Source organism: Tympanuchus pallidicinctus, unplaced genomic scaffold, assembly GCF_026119805.1.
Source record: "Tympanuchus pallidicinctus isolate F22 unplaced genomic scaffold, pur_lepc_1.0 scaffold15, whole genome shotgun sequence".
NCBI lineage: Eukaryota > Metazoa > Chordata > Aves > Galliformes > Phasianidae > Tympanuchus > Tympanuchus pallidicinctus.
Genome location: NW_026294669.1, coordinates 8,092,867 through 8,119,459, shown reverse-complemented (window position 1 = coordinate 8,119,459; position 26,593 = coordinate 8,092,867). Strand labels below are relative to the sequence as shown.

The 26,593-nt window shown below is 39.9% G+C and overlaps 3 protein-coding genes across 6 annotated transcripts in view; 1 reads left to right on the top strand and 2 right to left on the bottom strand.

The window, feature by feature from the left end:
• The window catches only part of CCDC93 (coiled-coil domain containing 93), a 56,364-nt gene extending 53,996 nt beyond the window's left edge, over nt 1–2,368 (top strand). For all 4 annotated transcript variants that reach the window (XM_052675812.1, XM_052675811.1, XM_052675813.1 and 1 more), the window contains one exon: nt 1,205–2,368. In XM_052675812.1, the coding sequence (XP_052531772.1) occupies nt 1,205–1,258 (54 nt within the window). In that variant the 3' untranslated portion in view covers nt 1,259–2,368. The remainder of the gene's footprint in view (nt 1–1,204) is intronic.
• A 3,060-nt stretch (nt 2,369–5,428) lies between these two features.
• LOC128076683 (PH domain leucine-rich repeat-containing protein phosphatase 1-like) lies at nt 5,429–12,238 on the bottom strand. Its single transcript, XM_052674623.1, has 3 exons — nt 12,234–12,238; nt 9,817–10,298; nt 5,429–6,461 (listed from the first exon to the last, which is right to left on the bottom strand). The coding sequence occupies exons 1-3, from the start codon at nt 12,236–12,238 to the stop codon at nt 6,442–6,444; spliced, it is 507 nt and encodes a 168-aa protein (XP_052530583.1). The 3' UTR covers nt 5,429–6,441.
• Nucleotides 12,239–15,090: 2,852 nt separating this feature from the next.
• Nucleotides 15,091–25,934, bottom strand: DDX18 (DEAD-box helicase 18). Its single transcript, XM_052675711.1, has 14 exons — nt 25,733–25,934; nt 25,463–25,639; nt 25,133–25,264; nt 24,508–24,643; nt 23,613–23,713; nt 23,307–23,506; nt 23,105–23,219; nt 21,849–21,988; nt 21,081–21,242; nt 20,542–20,694; nt 19,755–19,868; nt 18,914–18,970; nt 17,222–17,399; nt 15,091–16,687 (listed from the first exon to the last, which is right to left on the bottom strand). Exons 1-14 carry the CDS (start codon nt 25,917–25,919, stop codon nt 16,545–16,547), a joined length of 1,995 nt encoding a protein of 664 aa, XP_052531671.1. The 5' UTR covers nt 25,920–25,934; the 3' UTR covers nt 15,091–16,544.
• Nucleotides 25,935–26,593: the final 659 nt, after the last annotated feature.

Below are 26,593 nucleotides of genomic sequence, written 5' to 3'. Positions count from 1 at the left end.
TCATATTCAAAATTCTAATTGCCAAAGTAATTAGGACTTTCAAGTTGTGCACAGGTGTTCCTTATACTTTATTACATGTTACCAATGTCTCTTCTTGGATGTTTCCACTATTCCATTATTTTTAAACTCTGAATTTTATTCTGAAAATTATTTTAACACTGATTGGCTGGCAGCCCTCTATGTTAAAAGGGAAGTATTAATTTGTTACTGAGGAAGCTGCATATTTAGGTTTCAGGATGGAATCTTCTGGAGATCTATGAGCAGCATTTAGGCGTTGGAGCAAAGAGGGTTGTGGAAATGTGTGAGTAAGAGAGGCAATCTAGTATCTTTGCAGTCATAAATGCTTCAGTAGCCAGCCTTGTATTTTACTTGCAGTGGAAGGACTGTTTAACCCTTCATTCATTTCACTTTTCTTGAGTTTATCATCATAACGTGTGCTTCTGTTACTTGTTATCATGGTAAAGAAAGTAGTGCTGCCAGGCTAAATTGTCATTTGGCATCAGGTTTTTTGGGAGGAAAAAAAAATATTTCTGGTTTATCCTGGGGTAGCCCCCTCTTGGTTTGGATGATGTGCTTTGGGAGATGTGCTGTTCTACTTTTCTGACTTTTTCGCATCTTCTTTGAAGAGATTAGGTGGTTGTGGAGGGTTTTGTTAATTTTGGATTGGTTTTTTGGTGGTTTTTTTTTTTTGAAGCAGAAAAAAAGCCATTTTTCTTCCATTGCACTGTGAGAGAACTTCTATTCGATCTTGCTATTTTTAAAAATAATGATATAAAATTGTGGTTGTGCTGCTGAAAACAGATGGTATGTGCCTATGTTCACACATTTCTTGACCAAGAATAATTTCCTGTACACTGACATTTTGCAGACTGCCTTCTGGATTTTCAGATGTTCAAAAAGTAATCTCAATTTCAGATTTTTTTTCAATTTAGAAATAAACATATAGATATACTCTATCCACTTCTAACAATTTTAGACTAATGGTCAAGCAGTGTTCCTTTTGGTGTGTATGTCATGAAGGTTAATGAATTTTCCATTGGAATAACTTTGTGGATGAATCAAGAGTTAACTTCAATTTATCATTCATTCCAGACTACTGTGTACTTCAGAGGTCTTTCAAAGATGAGGCTTTGGTTTGCTGATGTGCAGATACATACAGTAGGGTTAAGTATAACTACTTTATCTGTTTGTTTTCTGTTAACAGGAATGTCGTAAGAATGAAATGCTGCTGTCCAAGTTGAAAGCTAGTTCTTCCTGAAGATCTCCAGCTGGTGAAGTTGATCTATATGATTGTTCAGTCTATACATCTTTTTTGTGAAGTGAAAGTTACAACTGCAATTGTAGACCTATGTATGTGTATATACACATACACACAGCTGTAAAGTCTGGGATTTTTTCCAGTATGTACTCTTCTACATTCCTTCATGAAATGGCTGTATTATTCATTATTGCCTCCACTACACAGTAAAGAGTTAATGCAGTACAGCAAAACAGAAATACTGTCTAATTTTATTTATTTTTGTTGGTGGTTTATTTTTTTCTTCATGGTAAGAACAACAAAGATGGTTTTTATTTGGGTTTTAGCACTGAAGAACTACAAAATTCTGCAGTAAGTAGATATAGACTGTGTAGTATGTCCAGTACCGTAAGATGAGCACTGCAAGGTGCAGTAGCTTGTTAATTTTGGCCAAACATAAACACAGAAAATAGTTCCCAAAACTTTCCACCAGGTAATAACTTCACATCATTTTAATTTAAACTCTAGATAAGATCCCAGAGGAATAAAAATATAATTTCTAATGGTTAAGACAAAAGAAAATGGAAACTTACCTTGGATAATTCTCATGTAAAAATATAGATCTATATTTTTATAAAGTCTAGCAGTTGTATAATTTTGTTTGAAATTTCCTTTTTATATATAGAGTATGCACTTGTTAAATTAATAACTCCAGGAAAAACACCTTAATCACTAGAGCCATTGTGTTATCCCTGGCTGGGATGAAAATCTAAGTCTGTGTCAGCTGTAACATAGGAAGATAAAGATTCAGACTTTCTACTCAAATGACTGATGCTCACCTTTCGAAGACAACAGCCTATCTACCCTACTGAAGATTTGTCCTTGAAAGTTTAGAAACTTTGTGGAACACTTTCTGAAACATTTTTATATCTGTATGTATGGTATTTTATAATTCAAAAAGTTGCTTTTTGTACTTAACATCAGGATTTTGGACTGATTTAATGTACATCACATCTCTTCTTTAGGAAAAGGAAAATCACATTATTTTTCCCCAGTAACACTGATGACTGCTGATAGATTACTTTCTATGGCAGCAAATACAAAATAAAAAGATGTTTAGCATTCAGTGAACTTTTGCTTTTGTATTTTTAGGATGGCACTTCGAGATTCCACGCTTAAGGTTGATGTAGAAGCCTTAATATGATTTTGAATTACAAGTGCATTAAAAGATGAATTCTGTAAATGTAGTGTCTTGATATTCACTAGTAGAAATGCTTTTATGTGTCACATAGCACTTGGCAACGTGTTACCTCTTGCTGCTTTTGTTAAGCTTGATGTTTAGATATCTGGAACAAACTATCAAATGTGCTGTATGCAGAGCTGATCCATAGAAGGGTAAGATTTGTTTTGCATAAACATTTGCTTATGGTACAGAATTCTCAAAGGAGATGGTACGAGTTCATCACACTGCACCACCTCGCTCCTTTTGAGAACAGTGGAAGGTTGTATGTGACCTTATGCAGACTCTGTAGCATTAAATGGAAAAGCATATGCATTCATTAAGCTTTTGGTAAGGAGATTATGGGCATTCTGATTCTATCTGGGTAAAATGCAGTAAGCTACCTCAACTCTGGTAGGTGGGATTCAATGTGATATGGCTTCTCATGATTTTGAGATAACCTGAAATTTCCTGTTCCTTCAGTACAAATAGGAAGAATCTTTATACTGAGCCAGATTATGTCTTACTCCCCTACAATGGCTATGACTGAGTATAATGCAGGGTGCTTCTCTTGTACTTACTTAAAAATCTAGGCAAAACTGAATTTAGAGTATCTAAAGAAGGAAATCAGAATTGCGTGCTAGTTGTAGACATTCTCTAGTTGGCTTTGATAGCAGTAGACAAATAGTGTCTGCAAACTCTATAAAAATTGTGATTATCTTTCTAATTTACACACTGAAATGTTTTTTCTTCTGATACTTGGGGAAAAGTCAATTATTAGCATGAGAAAGGGCACTTTTGCTAGTGGCAAACTTTTTGTCTCCTTGATGACTGTTCACTGTTCTTCATCACAGAATCACAGAATCGTAGGGGTTGGAAAGGACCTCCAGAGATCATCGAGTCCAACCCCCCTGCCAAAGCAGGTTCCCTACAGCAGGTCGCACAGGTAGGCATCCAGGCAGGTCTTGAACATCTCCAGAGAAGGAGACTCCACCACCTCCCTGGGCAGCCTGTTCCAGTGCTCCGTCACCTCACTGTAAAGAAGTTCTTGTGCACATTTGTGCAGAACTTCCTATGCTGCAGTTTCTGGCCGTTTCCCCTCGTCCTGTCTCCATACACTGCTGAAAACAGTCTGGCCTCACCACTCTGCCCCCCACACCATAGATATTTATAGACCTGGATCAGGTCCCCTCTCAGTCTTCTCTTCTCAAGGCTGAACAGACCCAGTTCACTCAGCCTTTCTTCATAGGGGAGATGATTCAGGCCCGTCACCATTTTTGTAGCCCTCCGCTGGACAAAAACCAGTTTTACAGTGGAGGAACAAACACAGATCGTGCTCTGAATACTCATGAGAAGATGCTTTTTGGGAATGGTATCCATGGTGCTTTAACACTATAAATATGACAATCCTGCTGACTAGAGCAAAGTAAATTAATTCTGGCTTCCATTTAAATGCTGATAGCTATTTTTAAAAACGGAGGGCCGTATCATAATATAATTTCTAAGTGGAGTTTTCAAAGACCAGAGAACAGTCAGAGAACAAGTGATTATTGTTTTACTTTAAGCAGTGAGCTTCCATGTATGCCATAAGTTTATATGGTCTTTTTATAGAATTGTGGTGTTACTTCTTGATATGTAGAATTTGAAGTACTTTTATTGGTCACAGATAAGTGGAGCTGTGTGGCTGAGGCAATGAATTCTGAAGTGCGTGTATGGAAAGGACTGCTGAGTTTGCTGGTTACTTTCTTTTACTTAGCTGCATGTAACTGCAGAAGTTTTTTGCACAAACTAAAAAGCATTTGTACTCTGAAGTGTTCATTATGTTTTGATTTGCATCAGAGCTAAGGTGCTCTCACAGCTAACCAGTATGCAAGCATTTGATACCCTCAGTACTCATTAATTTCAGAAGAAAGCAGGAGGAGATTATTATCATGTGTTCTCTGTCCCCTGTAAAATGTACAAATAATAGCAACAACAGTGGGTGAAGGAGAGAGATGAGAACATCACTTTAAATTATAACAGGGACTGCACAGACTTGCAGACGGCACTGTTGATATGGAAATCTCTGTAGGCAAGTTAAAACGTGACCAGTTTTCTTTTTTTTTTTTTTTTTTTTTTTTTTTTTTTTTTTTTTTTAAAAGATTTCTTCCTCTTTAAGCCTATTTCCTGAAAAATCAGCTCATTGGAACACAATCTTAGGTCCCACTTTGTATAACTGTTGGTATTTATGCACACCAGAGAGCTGGGGAATTGCGATTTGCTCCTTAGAGCCAGCTTTGCCTAAATCAGGCATGTAAGTAGGATGCACTTATGAGGCAATACACAAATCTTATTTGTTTGGGTGGTGGCTGACATACGCTTAGGATACTCTTTTATCTGAAGTTTCTGAACACTGTCTTGTTTATTCAGCACCCACCAGAACTGGGTGGTGGGCTGTCTCCCTGATTTTCCAGGCAGGAACTGCATCCCATCCAGCTCTCTGGGCAATTTTGGTGCTCATAGGCATTCAGCAGCATGTTGCCGTAGGCTGCCAGTACCTGGTTTCTTGATGACTGTGGTGCTGACTAGCTTAGAAGCTGCTGGTGCCAGGGGAATTTGTCAGCCTGTATTTTCATGGCTAAATCCTTAATTTCTGCCTGCATCACTCTTCATGCAGAAAGGGCTTGGCAATTCTCAAGTAAAACAGGTTTTTACAAAGACAGATTGAGGCTTCTTTCGTAGGAGCTGGACACAGAACATAGAAAGCTATTGATATTGTATGTTCACATCCCTTTTTTCACAATCTGGATTTTTGGATTTTTGCACAATCTGTGGATTCCAAGAGCACAAAGCCCCCTAGGCCTTAATTCATATGGCACTGCAGGGTTCTTGGAACCTTGCTGTAGGGGGCAGTAGTGCCTTTCTGCTGAGCAGTCGTCTCCACCAAGTTCTAGGTAGAGTAAAATCAGCATCAAGAAATAAAATGAGGCCAATGTGTTTAGGCAGAAATAATTGGTTTATTCCAAACTGCCAACTCCTCTTTAGAAAAATAAACAGCCATAAGTACTGCTAAATGATCTTTCTTTAGCTTACCTTCTTAAAAATCATTTATTATTACTTTTTATTCAAGATCCTTCATTGTTCATCTTCATGATGAACACAGCCCCTCAGCCAGACTAGGGTGTGTTTTGAGGCTGCTTAGTCACCCTCCTTAATTTCAGAGAAAGTCAACAGTTGAATGCAGCATGTTCATTCTCTCTGTTGTCTACTTTCCAAAAAAGGAAACATCACAAACATTTTGGTGTTGCTCAATCCACAGTTCCCCTTGGTGCCCTTGCTGATGATGAGCAAGCTGCAGGATGGCACCTGTAGTTGGCTGGATGAGATGGCTTAGACTTGACATTCTTGGTATGAGATGAATACAGTGCTTTGCTTGCAGACTTCAACACCCAGCAGTTCAATGAAGGGAGATATTCACTGCTTCTTTCTTTGTCACACTCTGGAGTAGCATATACATATTTCCAAGGGGGAACTGCAACCTGACTGTAGGTCTATATGCAATCATCTGCAGTCTTCTTTGCTACAAAATCCCCTTAACGAGATCTTGTGCTTAAAGTCTGTGTGTATCGCTGGCACATTTCCCTCCAGAAAACTCTGTATTGTGCAATAAAGGAATCATTTCCTTCTCTGTCCCCCTTTATCTCTGCTTCAGGAAAAGGTTCTTGAAGGCATGGTTGTAATATTTGTTAAATGCCATGTAAATGAAAGGATTGAAGGAAGAATTTCAGTAGCCAAGCCAAAGAAAAATGCTTTTCCAGATGCGTGGCATGTTGCAGGAATGGAGGGGACTTAGTAATTCCGTGGTGAAGGAGATCCAGCACAATACAAGAACTCTGACTGAGATGCCAACTATCAAAGCAGCTTTTTTCTGTCTGTTCCTTCTATGTTTCTCCATCTATCTGGAAAGTTGATAGCTGCATGATGAGCTGTAAACACCATCTGTGGTTCATGCTAAGTTTCTTTCACCTCGAAACAAAAGAAAACATGGATTCTTAGCAAGGCAATTTGTTTGAGGGAGGTATTTTTAAATGACAACGTGACATCTGTGTTCCTACCACAAAAGGCCCCAATTTGATTCTTTCCACGCTAAAAGGAAGAAAGTGTTCCAGACTGCCAAATTTACCAGACTTCTCATTATGGTGGAAAAGCTGCTGAGTGTGACTGACAAACTACAATGAATAAGGAGTCGTGTGATGCCAGGTGTATTGCATTTCACTCGCACCAGCTCAGTACTGCCACAAGTACTTTGCTGCCAGAAAAGCACCATTTCAATCAGCCTCCTATTCATACTCTGGCTTCCACAGGAGGTATACAAGAGGGGAAAACGTCAGCTACTCCTGCTGCCAGCAGTACTCCTTGCCTGTTACTAAATTAGCAATGTATTTTACATGCATGGCCCTTTGTGTGAGCTTCAGAATACATGGAGGGTTTCTGTTTAATATGAGGAGAGCAACTCAGCAAAGGAAGCACTGGCAAGGGCTAGACCATCACTCTTCAAGATAGATAGCCCTGTCTTCACCCTCAAACGCGAAACGTGACTGCAGAATGCATGAGCAGCAGATTACGAGTGCAGGCAAATAATAGAGGAAAATGAAAACCACATCTGTCCTGACAATTAAAATGGGACACCCCTCATGTAGCAACGATCACATCATTTGTCTTGGGAAAGACTTGCTGCACATCTTTCATCACTCTCTGCAAAAAAGGATGAGTGTATGACACGAGGACAGCTTCGTGACAAGCAACCCTGAAAGATTATGTGTTAGCCATGAGGAACAGCTACATCAGTGTGCTCCTGGGAAGAGCCAAAGGACTTTGTCACTAGCACAGGGCAGTTTGGTACTACATTTAACCTTAACCTTTTTTAACTTCTTCAGAGGAGAATCTTCTCTTGCTCCCATACTGTCCTAACAAGTTCCATAGGCTGGAGAGGCTTCACAGGGCAAATTGCAAGACAGCACTGCACCTATAGCAGCTGTGGGACCTTGCCCAGTTTCCATCAAAGGAGTGGGAAGGACTCCCATGAAACTGATAGGCTTTGGTCAGGCTCTACTTACACACCTAGTGTACAAACTACTTTGAAAGACGGAAAACAACAACAGCACATCAACGAAACTTGACTGCTAATTCCGTACACTGAAATGTAATACTGACCCTGTAATTGCTACATATAAGCAATCCTGACATTTAGATTCTGCCAAGCCTTGTATTTGTGATTTGTGATTGATCAGAAGGGCATTATCCAGCAGTTTCTGCTATCCTTCAACTCTCTCATTTATTTTAATTGAACTTTTTACAGATGGAATTATTACCTACTGTCAACAAGATATGACAGGGTGCAGCTGTCAGTAACAGCTTTTTTTACATGAGGTTCATTAATGTCAGTACTGACTGTATAATTCACTTCTTAAGGAGTTTTATGACAAGTAAACAAATGATTACAAAGCGTCAGACTGATTTAGGCTCCCAACCCTGCAATTTTTGTTGTTGTTGTTTGTTGTTTGAAAGTAAAAAAACCCAAACCTCTCATTTTCAAAGAGGACTTCATTGCACCATGTCACTATATGTACTATATTAAAATTAAGCTAGTGCATATCCATCTCCCCCCCGTTTTTTTTAAGAAGACTGTCATAAGTGTTTTTCCTTAAGTAAAATCATAACGAAGAAAAACTCTAAATATGTATGAGTACAGAAAGACATTCTGTGTACACCAACTTTCAGTTCAGAGAGATGCCCTTTCCCTGTGTCCATACACCCATGCCTGGCTCTGTCAGCTGAAAAGCTGTGTTTGAAAACATCCTGCTATCATCAGAATCATTCCACTTGGTTTTTCAGGCATTTCTACTGGCTTATGAGTACTATGACCTCAAATCTTTTTAAAATTAACTTGCTAGAATTAACTCTCCACGCTGCTGGCATGTCTCAGGCCATCAATGGCAGCCCTGGCATACAGCTCCAACCCAGCAGTACCTGGCAGCTGCCTCCTGAGCACAGCATGGACACCTCTCCCAGCAGGGATCGCTGCTACTGCTGTCACCTTCAGGCTGAGAAGTGCTGCCCTTGGCACCGACAGTTCAAAGCCCAACAGTGCTCCTCAGAACAACCACTGCTGGGCACTCGAGGTGAGAACTGCCATAAACAGGCTGCACTGCACTCCTGGAGTAACAGAGTGACAAATAGTGTTGCAGGGTGAGGATGACAGGATCAGGGAAGGATGTGGTAAAAGAAATCAGAAATAGGAGAGAGACTGTAGAAGAAAAAAGTGGAAAATTAAAAGCTGTTGGGCAAAGCAAGAAAAGTGAAGTAGAATTTGTCCCATCAGAGAGAGGGACAGTGCTGATGCTGACAGCCTAATTCCTCCCAGAGGAGGAGAGGCAAAGCCCAACACCTCACTAGGTTTGCACGTATCATGGCAATGTTATCTTTCTGAATGTGTTCGTAAGAAAATGAATTTGTTTCGCCAAAGGAACAGTAATGTGATGCATCTGAAGATTCTTCTCCAGCATTCCTTGTTGTGGTAGGCACAGTGGATCCTGCTCCTAAAGGGGATAAGTCTCAGTCTCTTAGAAATGAAACTGAGAAGCCTATCCTTTATGTCAGCTCCCTTGATCCACAGGGTTCATATATGCACTGATGGGAATGGGGCAGGTTGGCAGCACATACCAACTGCAGATTCAAAAAGCACTGCTATAGAAGAACTTGCTGTCAAACACTACGAATGTAAGGTGAAAAATCTCGAGCATTTGCTGAGATTGCAGTAATAACTATACTGGCAATGCCCTCAAATCTGGGTCTTCAGCTCCCACAGACAGGAGCTCTTCTGTCAGTACAGCTCAAAGCAGCTTCTGACACTGGAGCAGCACAAAGTGCTGCCTGCCAAGCTGCGTCCATTTGTGACATACCAACGAAGTGCTTCTGTAGGGCTAAGACTTAAGCAACAATGCCTCAGCTCAATTAACTCCGTCATTTTAGATTACCAGTATTCTTGTACATAATTCATTGCTTTGGTACTGTGCAGTGAGCAGGATGTTCTCACTGCTCACAGTAAACCAGCCCGAGCACACAACGTAAGGGGATAAGTTTTAAACAGGTCCCAGTCTTGCAGTGCGTGCACCTATCATTTATTCTCCCTGCTCACTTAGAAAAATGAAAAGAGAATAAAACTCTTCTCCAGGAGTGGCACTTTCTGACTGGCTAATTACAGTCCCTTAATTGAGCTAAATCCTCAGCGCCAGGGCACGTCTCAGACCACGCTGAAATCACCGATGCAGGAGGCAGGCGCCTGGGGGACGCGGTGCACATCCCCAACCCTCCCCTTTACCTGGGCTGCGCGTTCCTCCTGTGGTCCCCATGCCCGACTTTTCCGCCTCGTAGGTCCTCCAGTAGAAGAGGACCGCACAGGTGGGACAGGTAGAACGCCGCGCCGGTGGAGACGAAGGTGAAGGAAGCCTGCTGGCTGCCCGGGCAGCGCTCCTGCTTACAGCTGCAGCTCTGCCCGCAGCCAAAGAGCGGGGCCGAGTGAGCGCCGTCTTCACGCTGGAGGAGCTGCGGCGGGAGAGCGGCGCGTGTTCCGTGCCACGCGCTCCACGTCGGCCCCTCCCCGCAGCCCTACTCGGGTTGCAGCCGCGCGGCGCGCGGCGAGCGGCTCGCGGAAGGCACGGGGAGGCGGCTCCGCCGTTCCCGCTCCGCTGCACGGCAGCCTCTGGGGAGGGCGATCCGACCTCGGCTCCTCGCAGCCCGGCCCCTCCTGCAGCATTGGGGTGCTTTTGGTACCGCAGGTAGCGTGTCCCAAATCCTGAAGTCCTTTATAACCCCGAACGCGAGCTTCCGTCCCGTTTCCCCACATTTCCAGTGCGGTTTAGATGGAAGTTACTCGCAAAACACAACGCAGGCTCATTTTCCGTCACTGGGTTCTCGCTGTTGCAGAGGGCTCGCTAACGCTGTTTGCAGTGGAAACAGGATGAGAGAAGGTCAGTGAAGCACATTTCCTTGCAAATATGAGACTCTCACGCTTGCATTATCTCCCTGCTCCCCAGATGAGCAATACACGAGCAGCACCTGAAACAACCAGGCGACGGTGAGCGTTATCAGCCTGTGGCTGCTTCACGGCTGCCTTCCCACGCTTTTTGCATCATTCCTTTCTAATTTGTGTCTGCTTTTGTTCATTAGGATTGTAATTAATGTTGCTTCTTAAAGGCCAGCTAAAGAATCTTCAATCAATGCTTTGTTTGTTGTAAAAGTCACTCAGAAATGAAGGAAACAAGCAGATAAAAAGGCCCTTTAACTTCTGGGGTGTTCCCCCCTCCCCCACTTATTACATGCAGTTCATGTGCCACACATGGGCAGTCACTTTCCACACACATGAACTGCACTGGAATCTTCCACTTTTTCTTCCTCCTTGGCTGGAATAACCTAATTCTATAATACAAAGCTCTGAATAAAGCCTCTGAAGGATTTTTATTTTTTCTTTTTTCTTGATAATTACCCTCACTGCTGACTTGTCTTTTGAGTACAAAGGCTGACTGCTCCTATAAGACTGTGCTATGGTAACACAATGCAGCATCTCAGGAACAGGGTATGCTATGAGAAAGTTGAGAGGGAACTTTAAAAAAACCTGTAGACTTACAGGTATGTATGTATTCCAAGTAACAGAAAACAAATGCTACATGAAAGAGCAAGAATAAAAATCACACCACAAAAGAGAAAAAAATACTTTTTTTTTTTTCTTCTAGTGAAACTACAGGACCACGCAGTTTAAATTTCTGTATAGTTACAGTATTGCAATAACTATGGTGTCTAAGTCCAACGAAAGCAACAAATATCCTTTGCTTCATTCTCTAACTCTTCCTAATGGCTTCAGAAGCTTCTCTGAGCCAGGATATACATATCCTTAGAAGATAACTTGTGTCATCAACTACTTCGCTGTGCTTAAAGTGAGCAAATATGTAGCTAAGGACTTGGAGACAAGTGATAGAAGTGACAGTAAATACAAAATATCATCGTTCTTACTGGGTTCTTTTGTGGGAAGCCTGGGGAGTAAGAAATGCAAACAATGGGAAACAGTAATCTGCTCAGTATAGAAATATGTTTTCTTTTTTTTTCCTCACTTTTCTCTGTTGCCCTGAAAATGGCTAAGAGAGAGAAGGACTTATGGCAAAGTGGAATGGAGCAATTTAACAAGTTACAGAATATATTCCCCAGTCCTTATCACTTTACCAAATGCTGCCTTCAAAACTCACACTTTAGGCTGCTGACATTGAAATTTATCTCCTCTGTTACAATCTTATCATAAAGTTTCTCTTTTCTATTAGCCTGAGTGTTACAAACATAACTTAATCCTCCCTGTACCCTCTCGTTTCCTGTCCAAACTCCCTTTTGTATGGTTGTAACATTAAGAAAGATCAACATGATGGAATGGTGATATAGGAGGTGTAATGATGAAGGGACTAGTGCAATGCAAAGGTGTTACAAAAGGAAAAGCTCTCACTTATCTCTGAAGATCCAGGCTCACTAGGGAAACTCCCCAAGGGAGGGATTTCCAACCAAAAATCCCTCCCCTGTGGCAGTCATACCTTAAGTGAGGTCTGAGAGGTGCAGCCAGGCTCCCCCCCTTCCAGCCTCACACATCAATTGCCTTCACCTGTGCTCCCAGCGCTGACCAGGTCCTTTCCCCAGGTGCTCAATCAGTGGTTCGGGCTGTGACTCAGCAGTTCCCATACAATGGTCATACAGACCAACGTCATTATTGCTCTGTTTTCTAGAACTTTCAAGACCCTGCTGCCTAGGAACAGCCTTGGAGGATGATGATTATTTATCTATATAACAGAATTTCAATGAATTTACTTTTCTCTGGTTACAGCAGCCACATTAAAACACACCAGATCTACAGAAAACTTCAGCTGGTGATCTATGATTTAATAAGTCTAATTCTCTTGACTTTTACTTCTTGTTTCTCCTACCACTGATAATCCTGTGTAGGAGCAAGAGCTTTTTACTATTATGTTGTCTATATAGAAGGTATGGACTTTCCACCAGTGAATTTTGATGTTAAATGCTATGTTCAGAGCTGTGTTTTTTGTTTTTTGTTTTTTGTTTTTTTAAAGGAATTCATAGCCATTGATTTCTAATTGAATGGTTTGCTCATAAACTCATTGTTCAAATGCCTTTTTGATTCTCGTTTTAGCAAACTCCTAATCTGCGCAGTAATTTTTTGCCCATTTGTCCTTAGTTTTAAATTGTGCCTCTTAACATAGTAAAATGGCCTCCAAATGGGCACTGTAAGAAATCCTGGGCTCTGTCCTCATTGAATTGAAAGCCGAAAAGGCAGCTGCCTCTGGAACAGCATGCACAGTGGGACCAGCTAAGATAGTCAGTCTGTTTGCCCTTTCCTCACAGAAAAGCTTTTCTTAATTAAGGGTAAATATGTACAATGAACCCTTATTCGGTGTTAAAAGGAAGATTCAATAACTCACACAAATTCATATGGTCTATTTGAGTGACTTACAGTTTCAGTTATGCATTGTAACATTAAACAGTATTACTGAGACTCCATGCTCAGAGCTAACTGCAACCAATTAGGGGAGCTCAGAAAACCACACAAGTATCCTCAGAAGTCAATCAGAACAAAGATGAGCCCTTGGAAAAAATTATGCAAGATTTTTAGGGTCTGTTTTTCTTCTTTTTATTATTTCAGTTATTAGTTTGAGAAAACACCACCTAATGACAAATAATAGGCTCTTTTCTAGTTATTAGGATTTTAGATTTCTGTAAGATCCCCTACAAGTTGAACTAAGTAACTATCTCATAAATAGGACAACAATGGAACTAAAACCCAAATACAAGCTGTAGTTTGTCAGTACCCTGCATTTTTTCCACCGTGGCGAGAAGTTGGAGCCTTCTACTCACATGCTATTGTATAATTACTCATTGTTCTTTTTACCCATCTTGTGAGAGCTTCAATTACTAGCTTGGAAACAAATGATTAGGGTATCCAAAGCATTGGTTGCCCTCATACATGAAACAAAAAGGTTAATTACTGCCAACATGTGAACATACTTCTTATTAACAGCAGGTATAAGTAGATAATAACCAGTTCTTAAGTGTTTATTGATACTGAAGAACATGTCCTCTGTGTGTGATATTCACCCCAAAACACCCGATTGGCACCACTTTCTGCTTGGTCTTGTGCCTGTCTATAACTCAGTAGCATTATGGAATAAGAAACCTGTAACATGACAAGATTTTTCATGATTATGAGCAGTAGCTTGGCAAGGGAATTCTCCTTTATGTGCCACTTTCAAAAAGATCTTACAGTTCAAGCAGGACAGTTTTGATCACCCTTTTAAAGTGGTTTAAAGAGTCCAATTTCTTTGTCAAGGTTCTCAGAGAAAGAAGGCAATTTCTCAAGGCGCGCAATGTTAGTCCCCAGCCTATCAGTCACTGTTACGAGGCAAGCCTTGAAAGTCTGATGGCTGAGGTCTATTAACTGCTCACAAGATTGATAACAGGCTAAGTTGCAAAGGAAACGTTAGATATCCAATCAGTTTGACAATCTCTTAAACTTCTAGCAATACTGCAGCAGAACAGACGTTGCTTGATGCACACAGATTTTTAGTCAGAAACTATTTTTCATTTGTAATTCCATAAACGAAGAGAAAGGTAACTGCATGTGCACAAGCCAGGAAGCTGAAGCCCTTCTCTTCCATTACTTAGTCTCAACTCAGAACATTTGCTTTGTCTCAATTGGGAAATTACAGTGAGAAATAACAGCCTGTGTAGTTGTTTCATTCTGTGCAGTCATCATGCAACTATAATGCATTAAGAAACAAAACTTAATTAGGGTAAGCTGGAGCAATACCACCCAGTATTTTAATCTCCCAGTTGAAATTATTTGAAAATTTCTTTGTATTACAACACATAAGAAAACGCAGGAAAAATACCTGTAAGAAGTTGGGCAATCTCAAGCCAAACCCATTCTTTCAGTTTTAAATGTCAGACTTCAGAAAGTGACAGTGTCTCAACACATTCAGATAAAAAGGTGTGTGGAGGTAGAGCTTGTCAGGAAAGCAGCCTTCTGCTCCCAAAAGGGCTAGGAACAACAGAAAAGGCAGATCTCTGTGAAGTAGTTCTTTGCCTATTTCAAGAGCGACAGGAATTCTGATGTACTCCAAGCCCAGTCAGTTCTGACTCTGCCCATCATCTCAGCTTTTTTTCTAAATAATACTCCATATTTCATTCACACTACTTGCATGAGCCACGAGCACTTCACTCTTTACAGTGGTTTTCTGCAACTTTGCTTACATCTCTTCCCAAAGTAATTAATGTTGCAGTTAATTCTAATGAATCCCTCAGAGTTAATGTCATTGTATGTTAATTCCCACACTGCAACTGCAAAGAGCATAGGTGTAGACAGAACTCTTCAACTGTATGATGCTGTACATGTCAGTGTAGTATCTCTCTTAAAACACAGTATCTGTCTTAAAATGTGTTATCAAAAAACAGACAGAGCTTTCTTGACATCTATTAGTTCTAAATGTTGTTAGCAAAATCAGAATCAAAGACTAGATCTCAATGAGCCAGGCATCACATGCCCAACTATAATTGCTTACCCTACAGTAGAGATTCTTCTATTTTCATGCAAACTGTAGTTACAAAAATTTCAGTATTTGGAAGTTCTTAGTATCCAATCAATATTAACAGCCCCTGAAAATTTCGCAAGTAGGGCTAAAAGCTTTTTCAGGTAAAAGGGGAAAAAAAAGCAACACCGAGGTCTGAGTGCTGTAGTAAGGACTATTGACATAATGATCACACTGCTCTTCCCCTTTCCAATGACCTGGTTTCTCTACGGGTAAGAGAGACTGCCACTTGCTTCTACTGCACTTCAGTGCACACATTAACTTAAATGTGATATACTACTTCAAAAGATCTCAGGGTTCACTTCATAATGGAATAACTATAATTTTTTTTTTTTTATTATTCAAAGTAGTCTTGTCTTGCCTTTTAGATGATACAGAATAAAGTAATAAAGCTTGTTTTACTGCAATCATGTGGGGCCCTGATTCTTAAACGTCCAGACTGAGACAACGTAGTCCTTCCTTGCATCAGTGGATGTACATTTTTTAAATGCTATTCCCACCACTACTGAAGCCTCATAAATTATTTACTTCTACAAGGGTAGAGACCTGAAAATAACCTAAACAAACAAACAAGCTCCCAACACCATATCTGGGCAAAGTCCTTCAAATCATGCAATGTGCTTTTCTTAATTTCTTCATCAATTCATAAGATAATACACTAGACATTAACAGATTTAAACAGACCACAGAGGAAAAGCAAGTAATTCACTGGAATGTTACTGTTTTATCATAATGTTAAAGAAGTAATTCTAACCATGAACTCAGATGTAGTATAAGAGGTTGGTTTTTTTTTTTTTTTTTTTTAAATCTTAGACACTGTATTTGCTACCTAGATGCCATGAATTAAAATAACTATGAGCACAGTCATAATTAGACTCAACAACAACATACAATGATTCTTTTGAAAAAGAACACATTCTTCACCATGTACGATGGACAATGAACTCTGTACCACTAAGACATCCTGCAATGATCCTTGTGAACAAAAATCCCTTTATTTTTTTTACACTGTAAAAATATTTTCAGACACCTATGAACTGCACTTCTTAGCATACTCAAGTCTCTTGCTATACAAGTCATCTCACATTGGAATCTGTCCCTGCATTCTGCCTATTCTGACAAGTTCCAGTGGTGCCTGTAAAAAGGATAAAGCAAATTTGTCTATAAAAAGTTGAAAATATTCTTTCTTTAATAAATCACTGAACTGAAATAATTACACTCATCCACCTTCTTCTTTACAAGAAGTTTGGCTATCTCTCTGTATTCTCTTTTCCAAAGAGTCATCCTAAAATGAAACATTAAGAAGCTCTGAAACAAATACTTTTCTTTCCCTGAAAGGTCAGCAGAGAAGTTTAAAATGTAACTGCCAGACAGTTTCAAACCAAAGCAAAAAGCCACTGTAATGAATGCACAATTAACGAGAAAATTGTCGATTGTCTGATTTCTTGCTGATGTGTTTGAAGATTTTAGCTTTGTGGACACTCTTTGGTTTCTGGTAACCAAATCCTCCACCTCCACCTCTTTTCTGTAGCCTTCTGCCTTGGTTGCTGTTCACATCTGGAATTTTATGGGTTAAAGAGCATAACAAAAGTCTTAACTGAAGCATTGCTTATTGGGTACTGCGAGCATTATTAAGAAGAGAAAAAAGTATTACACAAACCACACACAGTTGTGTTATGGGTGGACCTGTCATTCTACTGAACGCTTTTATTCTTCCAGCTGTCCAACTAATTCAACTAAAGAACAACTGCTCCAACTCCTCTCCCTCCACTGGCACCTTTGACCCACGCCCCTCTATTTCAGTACAGACCTCTAGAACATGCATGCAATATTCCAGCACCTACAAGGCTGCAGCATCTGAAGTCCACATCTATATTAAAGCAGATATTTGTAAGCAATTATTAAAACAGGAAAAATTGCCATTTAACATTTTCATTATTTGGACATGCTGCACGTATGTGACTATTAGCAATACTAAATAAAACCCAACAAAGAACACAGAATTTGAAATAGCATACCTACTTCCATAAGTTGCATTTAACATTTTTCAAAGCGGGAATTCAGCTTTGAAACACAGCAGTAAAAGGATACTGAGGTCAACGTATGGAGGGACTTTAAAGCCAAAAGAGAGGCTGACTTTGTTAAGATCCAAGTTCCCCACATTATAGATCTGCTTCAGAGAATGGGAGTCATAAGCTCGAATGTAAGCTTTGTATGCTTCCTGGGCTGACTTGTGAAGGAAGTAGTTCTTCTCAATCAGTTTCTCCAGCTGATAAGAAAAAAGAGACATTATGGAATTATGGCTATAACAATAAGTTAAATGCAAGCCAATTATTTACTGTGTGCACTGCAGTGACATTCATTACTCACTTTAGTAAGACTGCACTGTGACAGCAGAGCACACATCTACAGTGCTTTTACAACCAGACACTAAAGCCTGAAGCTGAATTGTTGTACAAATCTTTAGCAGTGAGAAAGTTTACAAAAACATTAAATTAGGTTGTCCTAACAAAGCTCGTTGAGAGGAGAATCATATGATTCTATGAGTAAATAACTGAGAATTAACAGACAATGACAATACACTTAAGTCAGACATCTAAACTGTACCATTCCATATAATTTTGCTTATCATAGAATCATAGAATCACCAAGGTTGGAAAAGACCTAAAAGATCATCCAGTCCAACCGTTCACCTATTCCCAATAGCTCCTACTAAACCATGTCCCTCAACACAACATCCAGCCTTTCCTTGAACACCCCCAGGGTCGGTGACTCCACCACCTCCCTGGGCAGTCCATTCCAGTGCCTGACCACCCTTTGTGAAAAGTAATACTTCCTCATGTCCAGCCTGAATCTCCCCTGCCGTAGCTTGAAGCCATTCCCCCTGGTCCTATCACTAATGACACGATAGAAGAGGCCGACCCCCAGCTCACTACAGCCTCCCTTCAGGAAGTTATAGAGAGCAATGAGGTCTCCCCTGAGCCTCCTCTTCTCCAGGCTGAACATTATAGCTCTATCTAAAATGCTGGAAATTCACCATAAAAAGCACAGTATTATTTTTAAGACAAAAATGAAGATGCACTAGTGTAGACTGAAGTATTTTATTTGTTGAGGGCTAATTTCCCAAAGCTTAGATCTGAGTGTCTCATTTGACTGCAACAATTTGGCAAACTAATATTAAGTCACAAATTAGGCATTAGTACTTCCTAACTATTATTAAGAACTAACAGAGATTCTGTAAGGACTGTCCTCACTGCTTCTGGTATTTTCTATATCAAATTTAAGTTATCACAAAGAAACTTCACGCAGCTCTTAAGAAAATGATTCACAGAGCTAAATAAAAATAAAAATCCACATCTACAGAGCTATCTATGCTATTCTCTTCTACTTTGACCTCCGTGGTAATTTTTGTTGGATAGAAGCACATGCCAAGTTTGGCTGACACCAGGCTTCATTAATACCAGCTTGATAAAAAATAAACCTGGAACATATACTGGCATTTCTAGGTGTTGGTACTGGATTTCTTTATGTATGCTGAAGGCTGAGCAAATCATCTTGTATAAGATTAGATACTCATAATTAATGTAAGCATGCATAACCATTTTATAAAAGCTACTGGAAACACTATTTGCTGTCTAGAGAATATTCTATTCAAAAGCTGAAAGCATATTTACACCACTATGATTTTGCAATGTACTCTGGAAAAAAGAATCCTCACAAGCAAATGCATATGGTGCAATATCAGCAATTTAGTACTAGATATTAAAATTCTTCATTTCATACCTGAGACTGGATATCTGAAATCTTTGACCAGGAAAACTCAAATTCACTGAGTGGTACCTTAGAAGAACAAATGAATAAATGCATAATCTAGATTATTTCTATTGTACAAACAATAAGACGTAAGACATATAAGAACAGACCTAACAGAAATAGAAGACTTTTTTTTTTTTTTTAAATAACACAGCTTTATTTATCAATGAATCTGAAGTCCAAGAGCACACTTTAAATTAAACCTTACATTAGACCTCATGAAGAGGTCTTTGAGATCTTCAACTTAAAACAATGACAACAACATTAGTAACCCTTATCAGAAATATATTCACTGAAATTGCCTCTGCATAAAGAGGCCAGCATTATATTTCCCTTAAATTACAGTAATAAAGATACTTTTTATGACCCTTTCACTGCTAAATCTGGACTGTAAACAACTCCATAAGGAAAACCTCTATGAACCTATGAGCAGTTCTCTCTTATTAAAATGGTTACATTTGAAAGAAAGCTACCCATCTTTTGGAATTGAAAAAAAAAAAAAGCCATTATTTTAATAGAAAAATAAGAACTGCACTGGCCAAGCTTCCAGTATCTTTTCATGAAGAGGTTATAGGAAAATTGTATTTTAATAATGCACACTGCACAGCTGCAAAGCAACTGTTAATACACACAGTCACCTTTGAGTCTAAGAGTCAGCAGAATAGAGCCAAATGTTCAGTTACATATTTCGCAAGTGATAGAATTATTTGTGCTCAGAAGTTAAAATGTTTTGCTAATCGTTAAGGTTTTTGCCTTTAAAATCATGACTGCACAGTAAAAACAAAAAAAGGAATTCTAGATGTAAGTTTACCCTGGCTTGTTTCAGGTAACGAAGGAAGCCCAGTTCCTCTGGACGTAAAATGAGCAGAGCATGTCCTCTACCATTTATACCTCTGGCAGTTCTACCAACACGATGAATATACTCCTTTTGCAGAGAGAAAAGAAAACAGTTAAGTCCAGGCAGTCTCTCATATAAGTAGCAATACAAAAAGTTTTATGGAAAAAGCATTTAACATTAACAGTGTCAGCAACATCAGTTTTGTTCCAAAACTTTCTTAGCACTGACATACAGACGAGGCAAACCAAGTGCTGATGAAGCAAAGCACAGAACTAGTTGAGACAGAAATCCCTGACTAGAAGCATCTTACCTCCTACTGAAGAAAAAAGAACCTTAACCTAATGCCACTGAAAACTTAACTTTACTTGCTATGTTTGTCAAGGTATCTAAGTTTTTAAGTCTTTTTTGTTTGCATTGGACATTTTCTCGAATGAGAATTCCAATTTTTAAATAATCAAGCTTTTAATGGAAAAGCTGTTACAAGACTCAAGCATGCATATATGAATTCATACTCTTAAGGGGTATTTTTTTTGTTGTTTAGCTTATTGGATTTTAAATTACTTTGATACCATAAAGAGTTATGTTCTATGTCTTCACTAGCTGCAGCACTTCCAAGGATCTGGTGGAGATCAGTGGATGAAATCAGCTGCCAGATGTGAATGCAGCTGAATTCTGACCTCTGTCGAGCAGAAGATTCAGGTTGTCTCTGCAGCAACACTCGCAGCTAGGATTTGAAGGTACTTTTATTTCCATAACTTACTTTTGGATCATCTGGAGGGTCATACTGGACAATCCAGTCCACCTCAGGAATATCCAGTCCTCTGGCAGCTACATCAGTGCACAACAGGATTCCAGATTCTGCATTACAGAACTGGAAAAATGTTGTAGTACGTTTTGTCTGTTTCTGCTTGCCCTAAAACCAAAAAACAAATCAAACAAAACAAGAAAATAACCCAAAGAACACATATATTAAGAATGTCCACTAGAAACACCTTGCCAGATTGTAAGCTTACGTGTAATTTCTCATTTCTCATACTATATCACTGCCAAAAAATATAAAATACTTCAGGGCATCTTTCTACCTTGTGGATTTGCACAGACCAAGCAGAACAATTTCACAGTGAAGAAGCAATGCTATCACAGAAAACCGGTACCTTCAGAGGTTACAGTGTATATTCAAAGCATTAAAAACTCAAATTACTTAAGTGTTACTTTCAGAGGGACTGCATGGAAGCCTGATGTTTAAAAACAGTCATTACCAGATTCAATAAAAATAAATCAACACATAAAAATACTTACATGAATGGCCAAAACAGGCAAATCAATGTAGTTGAGTAATTCATAGTGGTACTTCACTGACATACACGAAGAAAAAAATACCATTAGTTTCTTCTTTCGGTTCTTCTTCAGGAACGTGAAGAGCAAAAGGAATCTTTTCTCAGATGGGCACACTACATAACCCTGGAAATTATTTAAACATTGTTAAACAGTACAGAACACTTTTTGCAGGGGACTATTAGCAAAAGTTAATTTTCCAGCTACACAGAATGAAGCCAACTGATTTACTGTCTGTTTCTCACTTTGTTATATGAAACTCCTGAAACACTGATGACAGCAAAAATTTACTCTACAAACTACAGAAGAATTTTATTGAATTCTTGCTACTAGTCGACTCTTTAAAGGTAGTATCTACCTACTGGTATTTTAAAACAATATCATTTTATCAACTGCACGAACCTAGAAACTAAGGTGCAACTCCATTTAGCCACCATCTTAAGTAGAAAAAAAAACAAGATCTCAAGTGTTCTCTAGTCAGTAACACAGTACTTAATATAGACAGGTACGTAATATAGACAGTAGTTATAAAGTGTAACTAACTATATTATTACTTCATGAATTTCTTACATAACCTTTAAGACAGAGTGAATAAAACCTTTCAGGTAACTCCACTTTTGCCCAGTAGGATGTTAAACACTTCAAGAGATGGGCATTTATACAACCCATCTGAAAAGAACATAGGGCCTGTTGGTTTTTCTCAGACCCCTTTAAGTAACATTTATGTTTTACCTGTTCAAGACCATCTACTGTTGCTGTCTCCTTGTTATCATCAACTCCTACATACAGTGGTTCTTTCTTCAGAGAGATCTTGGCTAGATCTTCCACCTTCCTGGTTTGCGTAGCAGAAAACAGCATCGTCTGTCTGCGCTCTGAAGATGGATTATAAGAATGCTTAATTTTTTAAATGAGAATTCAAATAGCAAATACTTCAAATTTTTAGTTGCAAACCCCCCTGCAAAAATTCTTCACCTTTTTTCCATTTATTTATATACTGCTACTGATACAGAAAGGCAGGTATTGATACATTGTGTATTGCATTGCACAATATTCACTTCAGCTGTCACCATCTTCAAAAATCTTAATGCACTTCAGCTTTGCTAAACTTTTCTTAGACAATCCATAACACACACATTTTTGCATGTTTGGCACGTGGCTGTGCATCTTCAACAGGTCTTCCAGCAGGTGTACCCAACCAACTGCCTGCCTATCATATCCCAGCATAAATATACAGCCTGATACCATAACATTTTCTTACAACAAGAGTACAGCAAAAATGCACTTAGCCTGTTCAATTTTACAGCTAGAAGAACTGCACCAATTGGTCTCGTGGAATAACTGGTGACACCATTTTTAGAAAGATTTCTGTTATTTTGAGTGTTTTAAAATAAATTCCTTCTCAAGGAAGGAAAACAAACTAAAATCAAGCAAGACAGAAATCTTTCATCTATTGCTTCCCAAAGTCATTTTCCCCACTCTTCCTTCACTTAGTTTTAGTGCTGATTATTTGCATTCTTCAAAGGATGTTAGTTACAAAGAATAACTAAACAAAAGTAAAGAAAAGAAGTAAGGTATTCATTAATCTCTCCAGAACAATACTTTTAAAAAAAATCCAACTGCATAGACAGATCTTTCTTCTTATTACTTCCTTATTTAATTCCTAATTTACTTCTTAATTAAGAAATAACGAATAGCAGGAAATAAGAAAGATGAATGAGAAACAGTAGGCATTAACCTAAATGTTTTTATATGAACAAAATCACATTCCTATAGTACGTAAGGACACAGAAAACCAGGTCCTTCAGATATATAATGCTAAATAATATATTTTAGCTACCAGAAAAAATGGACAGAGTTAAGACACTCACTCCAAGGTGCATTTACAGAACTACAAGAATTAATGACTTCTCTTACAATAATTCAGTTATAGAGACGACATAATGTTAGTCAAGTAATTTCCAGGAAAGACAGGCTTTTTTTCTCCTTACTTGGTAGAAGTTTTATGATCTGTTTCATTTCTTCCTCAAATCCAACCTCTAAGATTCGATCTGCCTCGTCAATCACCAAACACTGCAAGTTCTTGTACATGAAACCTGGAGTGTTCTAAAAGAATAACAAACTAAAAGTCAGATAGGGACGAGAGTTTTATTACCTTCTATGAAAGTAAGAGGCATTGTTATTTTTGTATACCTGCATATGATCCAGAAGTCTTCCTGGTGTTGCTACAATTATATTGATTCCATTTCCAAGTTTCTGAGCTTCTGCTGATCTGTTACTGCCCCCCATGATCAGACCATAGGTGTGAACATGATGATTCATAAGTTCTTTAAGAACTCCATAGGTTTGCATGGCAAGCTCTCGAGTAGGTGAAAGAATAATAACACCTGTCCCTAAAACACACATCAATTCACTCAGGTTAAGTTCCACTTCCTCCAGTCCCTTTCACAGTCACATCCTTTAACATCTGGGTTACTACAAAATGAAGGAGATGCTTACCATTTCTAGGCATGAATTTTAACTTGTAGATGAGCTCCACTGCAGGAATGAGAAATGCAAGTGTTTTGCCACTGCCTGTTTTAGCAGCTGCTAAAATATCCCTGCAAAAGGCAAAATTAGAAGAAGTGTTAAGGACACCTCACAGAGAAAAAATAAATCCTATTCTGAATGATATTGACTATGTGAAAATGTAACATGGTTTTAATCTAACTAAAATTAAGCGTCCCGGGACAGATACGGTTCACAGCTTGGTCTCTTATTTCTATGAAACACACTGATACAAGAGACTAATGAAAACAGATTCTACTGCTTTCAAAGCCAAGTGCAAAGCAATTTCCATTAACTTACTGTAATAACTGGAAAGATCAACACGATTAAAAGGTGATACAAAAGGTGTAATGACACAGGGACTAATGCAATACAAAGATATCATAAGGAAAGGAAAAAGAATTGCTCACCATTTCCAAAGACCTAGGCTCACAGTGGAAAACTTCACCAAGGAGAGATCTCCAGAAGGAGATCCTTCCCCTGTGGCAGTCAGCCCTTAAATGAGGTCTAAGAGAGGTGCAGCCAGGCTCCACCCCTTCCAGCCTCACACATCAATTGCCTTCACCTGTGCTCCCAGGGCTGACCAGGTCCTTTCCCCAGGTGCTCAATCAGTGGTTCAGGCCGTGACTCAACAGTTCCCATACAACTTACCTTAAGTATTTGTTCACACGTAACACATACACCTCATTAATTTGTATTTACAACTACAAATGAAATATTTAAATTACAAAACAATGTTTCGAAAAGAGCGTAGCTCCAAGAAGTCATGTTTCTTCTACCTAATTTGTTACCATCATTTACACAACATTTGAGGTCACTGTGGCAACTAAAAAGATATATTTCTTACCTGCCTTCCAGAAGAGGTTTAATACTTTTATGCTGAATTTCTGTCATGTGTGTAAAGCCCATATCACTGATGCCTTTCAATGTATTCTCACTTACAAGACCAGCAAGGGAAGTGAAAGAATTGTCTTCAAAGGCACCTGAAGAGAGAGAGGGAGAAAAACATTCACTAACTTCAACTCTGTCCATCCCAAGACTGGCCAGTAAGAAATTCACCTTACAAACAACTTCTTACAATTCCTTCCTACTATAAAATTTTAAGATGCTAAAAACAATACTCTGTATTAATGCATTCCCAGGGAGCCACAGAGACCTGTTAAAAACGAACGATTACACTGCTTTTCACGCCAATTAGCAATACAACTCTATTTAACTGGCCCTTCTTTCCATATTTAAATATGTGCAAGTATATTTCAAAACTGTTTTTCAAAAGTAATTTTAAGACCAAAATATGTACATATAATGCAAACTTCAAAGAACATTAGCTGAATGATAACACTGCAGCTGCCAATATCACGTCACCTGTGTTCAAACACCAGGTTTTTAATGCAAATTTGAGAACCTGCTCTGGAAGAAAGCTTAAGAACTGGGATTTTTGTATACCTATGAAAAAAGAAAACACAATATACCTGTTAGACCCAGAGGTAAACTGGGCACTTCATCCTCCTCTTCTGCTTCTTTTTCTCCAGAATCCTGCCCATCTTCACCTTCTGCCTCCACAGATAAGTCTTCTTCAGCTTTTGCTTTCTTAGTTTCTGTACCTAGGACAGTATTTTACAGAGGACAAACCGTTCTCAGTGAGAGGTATGAGAAATACTTTTCTCATCCGAAAGCTGTGCTGCAGACTGGCCTGCTTTACCCTGTAAATCATTTGTACAGACATCGTGTGGTGGGAGGGGTCAGGAGAAGGGGAGACAAGGTTTCTGTGGAGCTTTCAGACACAGACTGCACAAACGTACCTCCGTCGGGGCCAGCCGCAGCCTTCCTCTTCTTCTTCTTCCTCCTCTTCACCCCAGCGGCCTCAAGGCCCGGCGCTGCCCGCTCACCCTCCTCTGTCTCTCTCTCTGCCTCCGCCTCGGGGGCCGCCGCCTCCTTCACCTCCTCGTCCTCCTCCGGGGGGCCCAGCGAGGCCCGGCCTGGGCACGGAGAGGGAAGATGTAGAACAGCCGTAAGCCGCGGCGCTCAGAGGCTCAGGGACCGCCAGCCCGCCCGCCCCGGCCCCGCCGTACCTTCCTGCTCTGCAGCCCGCAGCTTCAGATTGCGCTGCCGCAGCTTCAAGTTCCTCTTGTGGATCTTCTTGCGGAGCAGCCGCATGGGCAGGTTGCCCGCGGCCACCGACACCGACATCCCGGCTGCGCGCTGCCCGCCTCCCTCGATCACACGTGGGGACGGCGGCCCCAACCCAGCGACGCGCATCCGGGACGCGCCGGAACCTCGCCGTTCGGCTGGCGCCCCCCGGCGGCGCGGGGGAGGCAGTGCAGGGCTCCCGCTAGCCCAGCCCAGCCGTGCTATGGTTGGATTCCTGTACTACATGCCGGCTCCAGGGCATGGCTTCTTAGAGCTTTGCTCCCGGCTGCTCCTCAGCTCAGCGAGAGGCAGAATAGCCTTTCCTCCTCGCGTCCTCTTTCTTGCCTCTTCATCCTCATCCAGAGCAGTTCCTGCAACCTCCTTTAGATCCCTCTTGACCAGCAGGTGGCACAAATAGCACAGGAATTTACAGCAATTTGCTCGGGTTTCTTAAACCAAGAAACGCAGTGTTCTGGAAATCTGAATTTTCTGGAAATCTGAATTGCTACGAATAGGGTAATGCTCAGCCTGCAATTACCTGGGGCAAGGCACATTAAGCTCAGAATTATGGCTCTACTAACTTCAAAGTGTTTATTACAGGTAACTCTTTTTCTTTTTTTTTTTAAGAAAGATACACCAAAAATGAAACAAAATTCATAATTCATTTATAGAGTCATAGAACCATTAAGGTTGGAAAAGACCTGTAAGATCATCTGCCCCCACCCACCCACTAACCACATCCTCCACAGTTCCTGAACACCTCCATGGATGGTGACTCCACCACCTCCCTGGGCAGCCAGTGC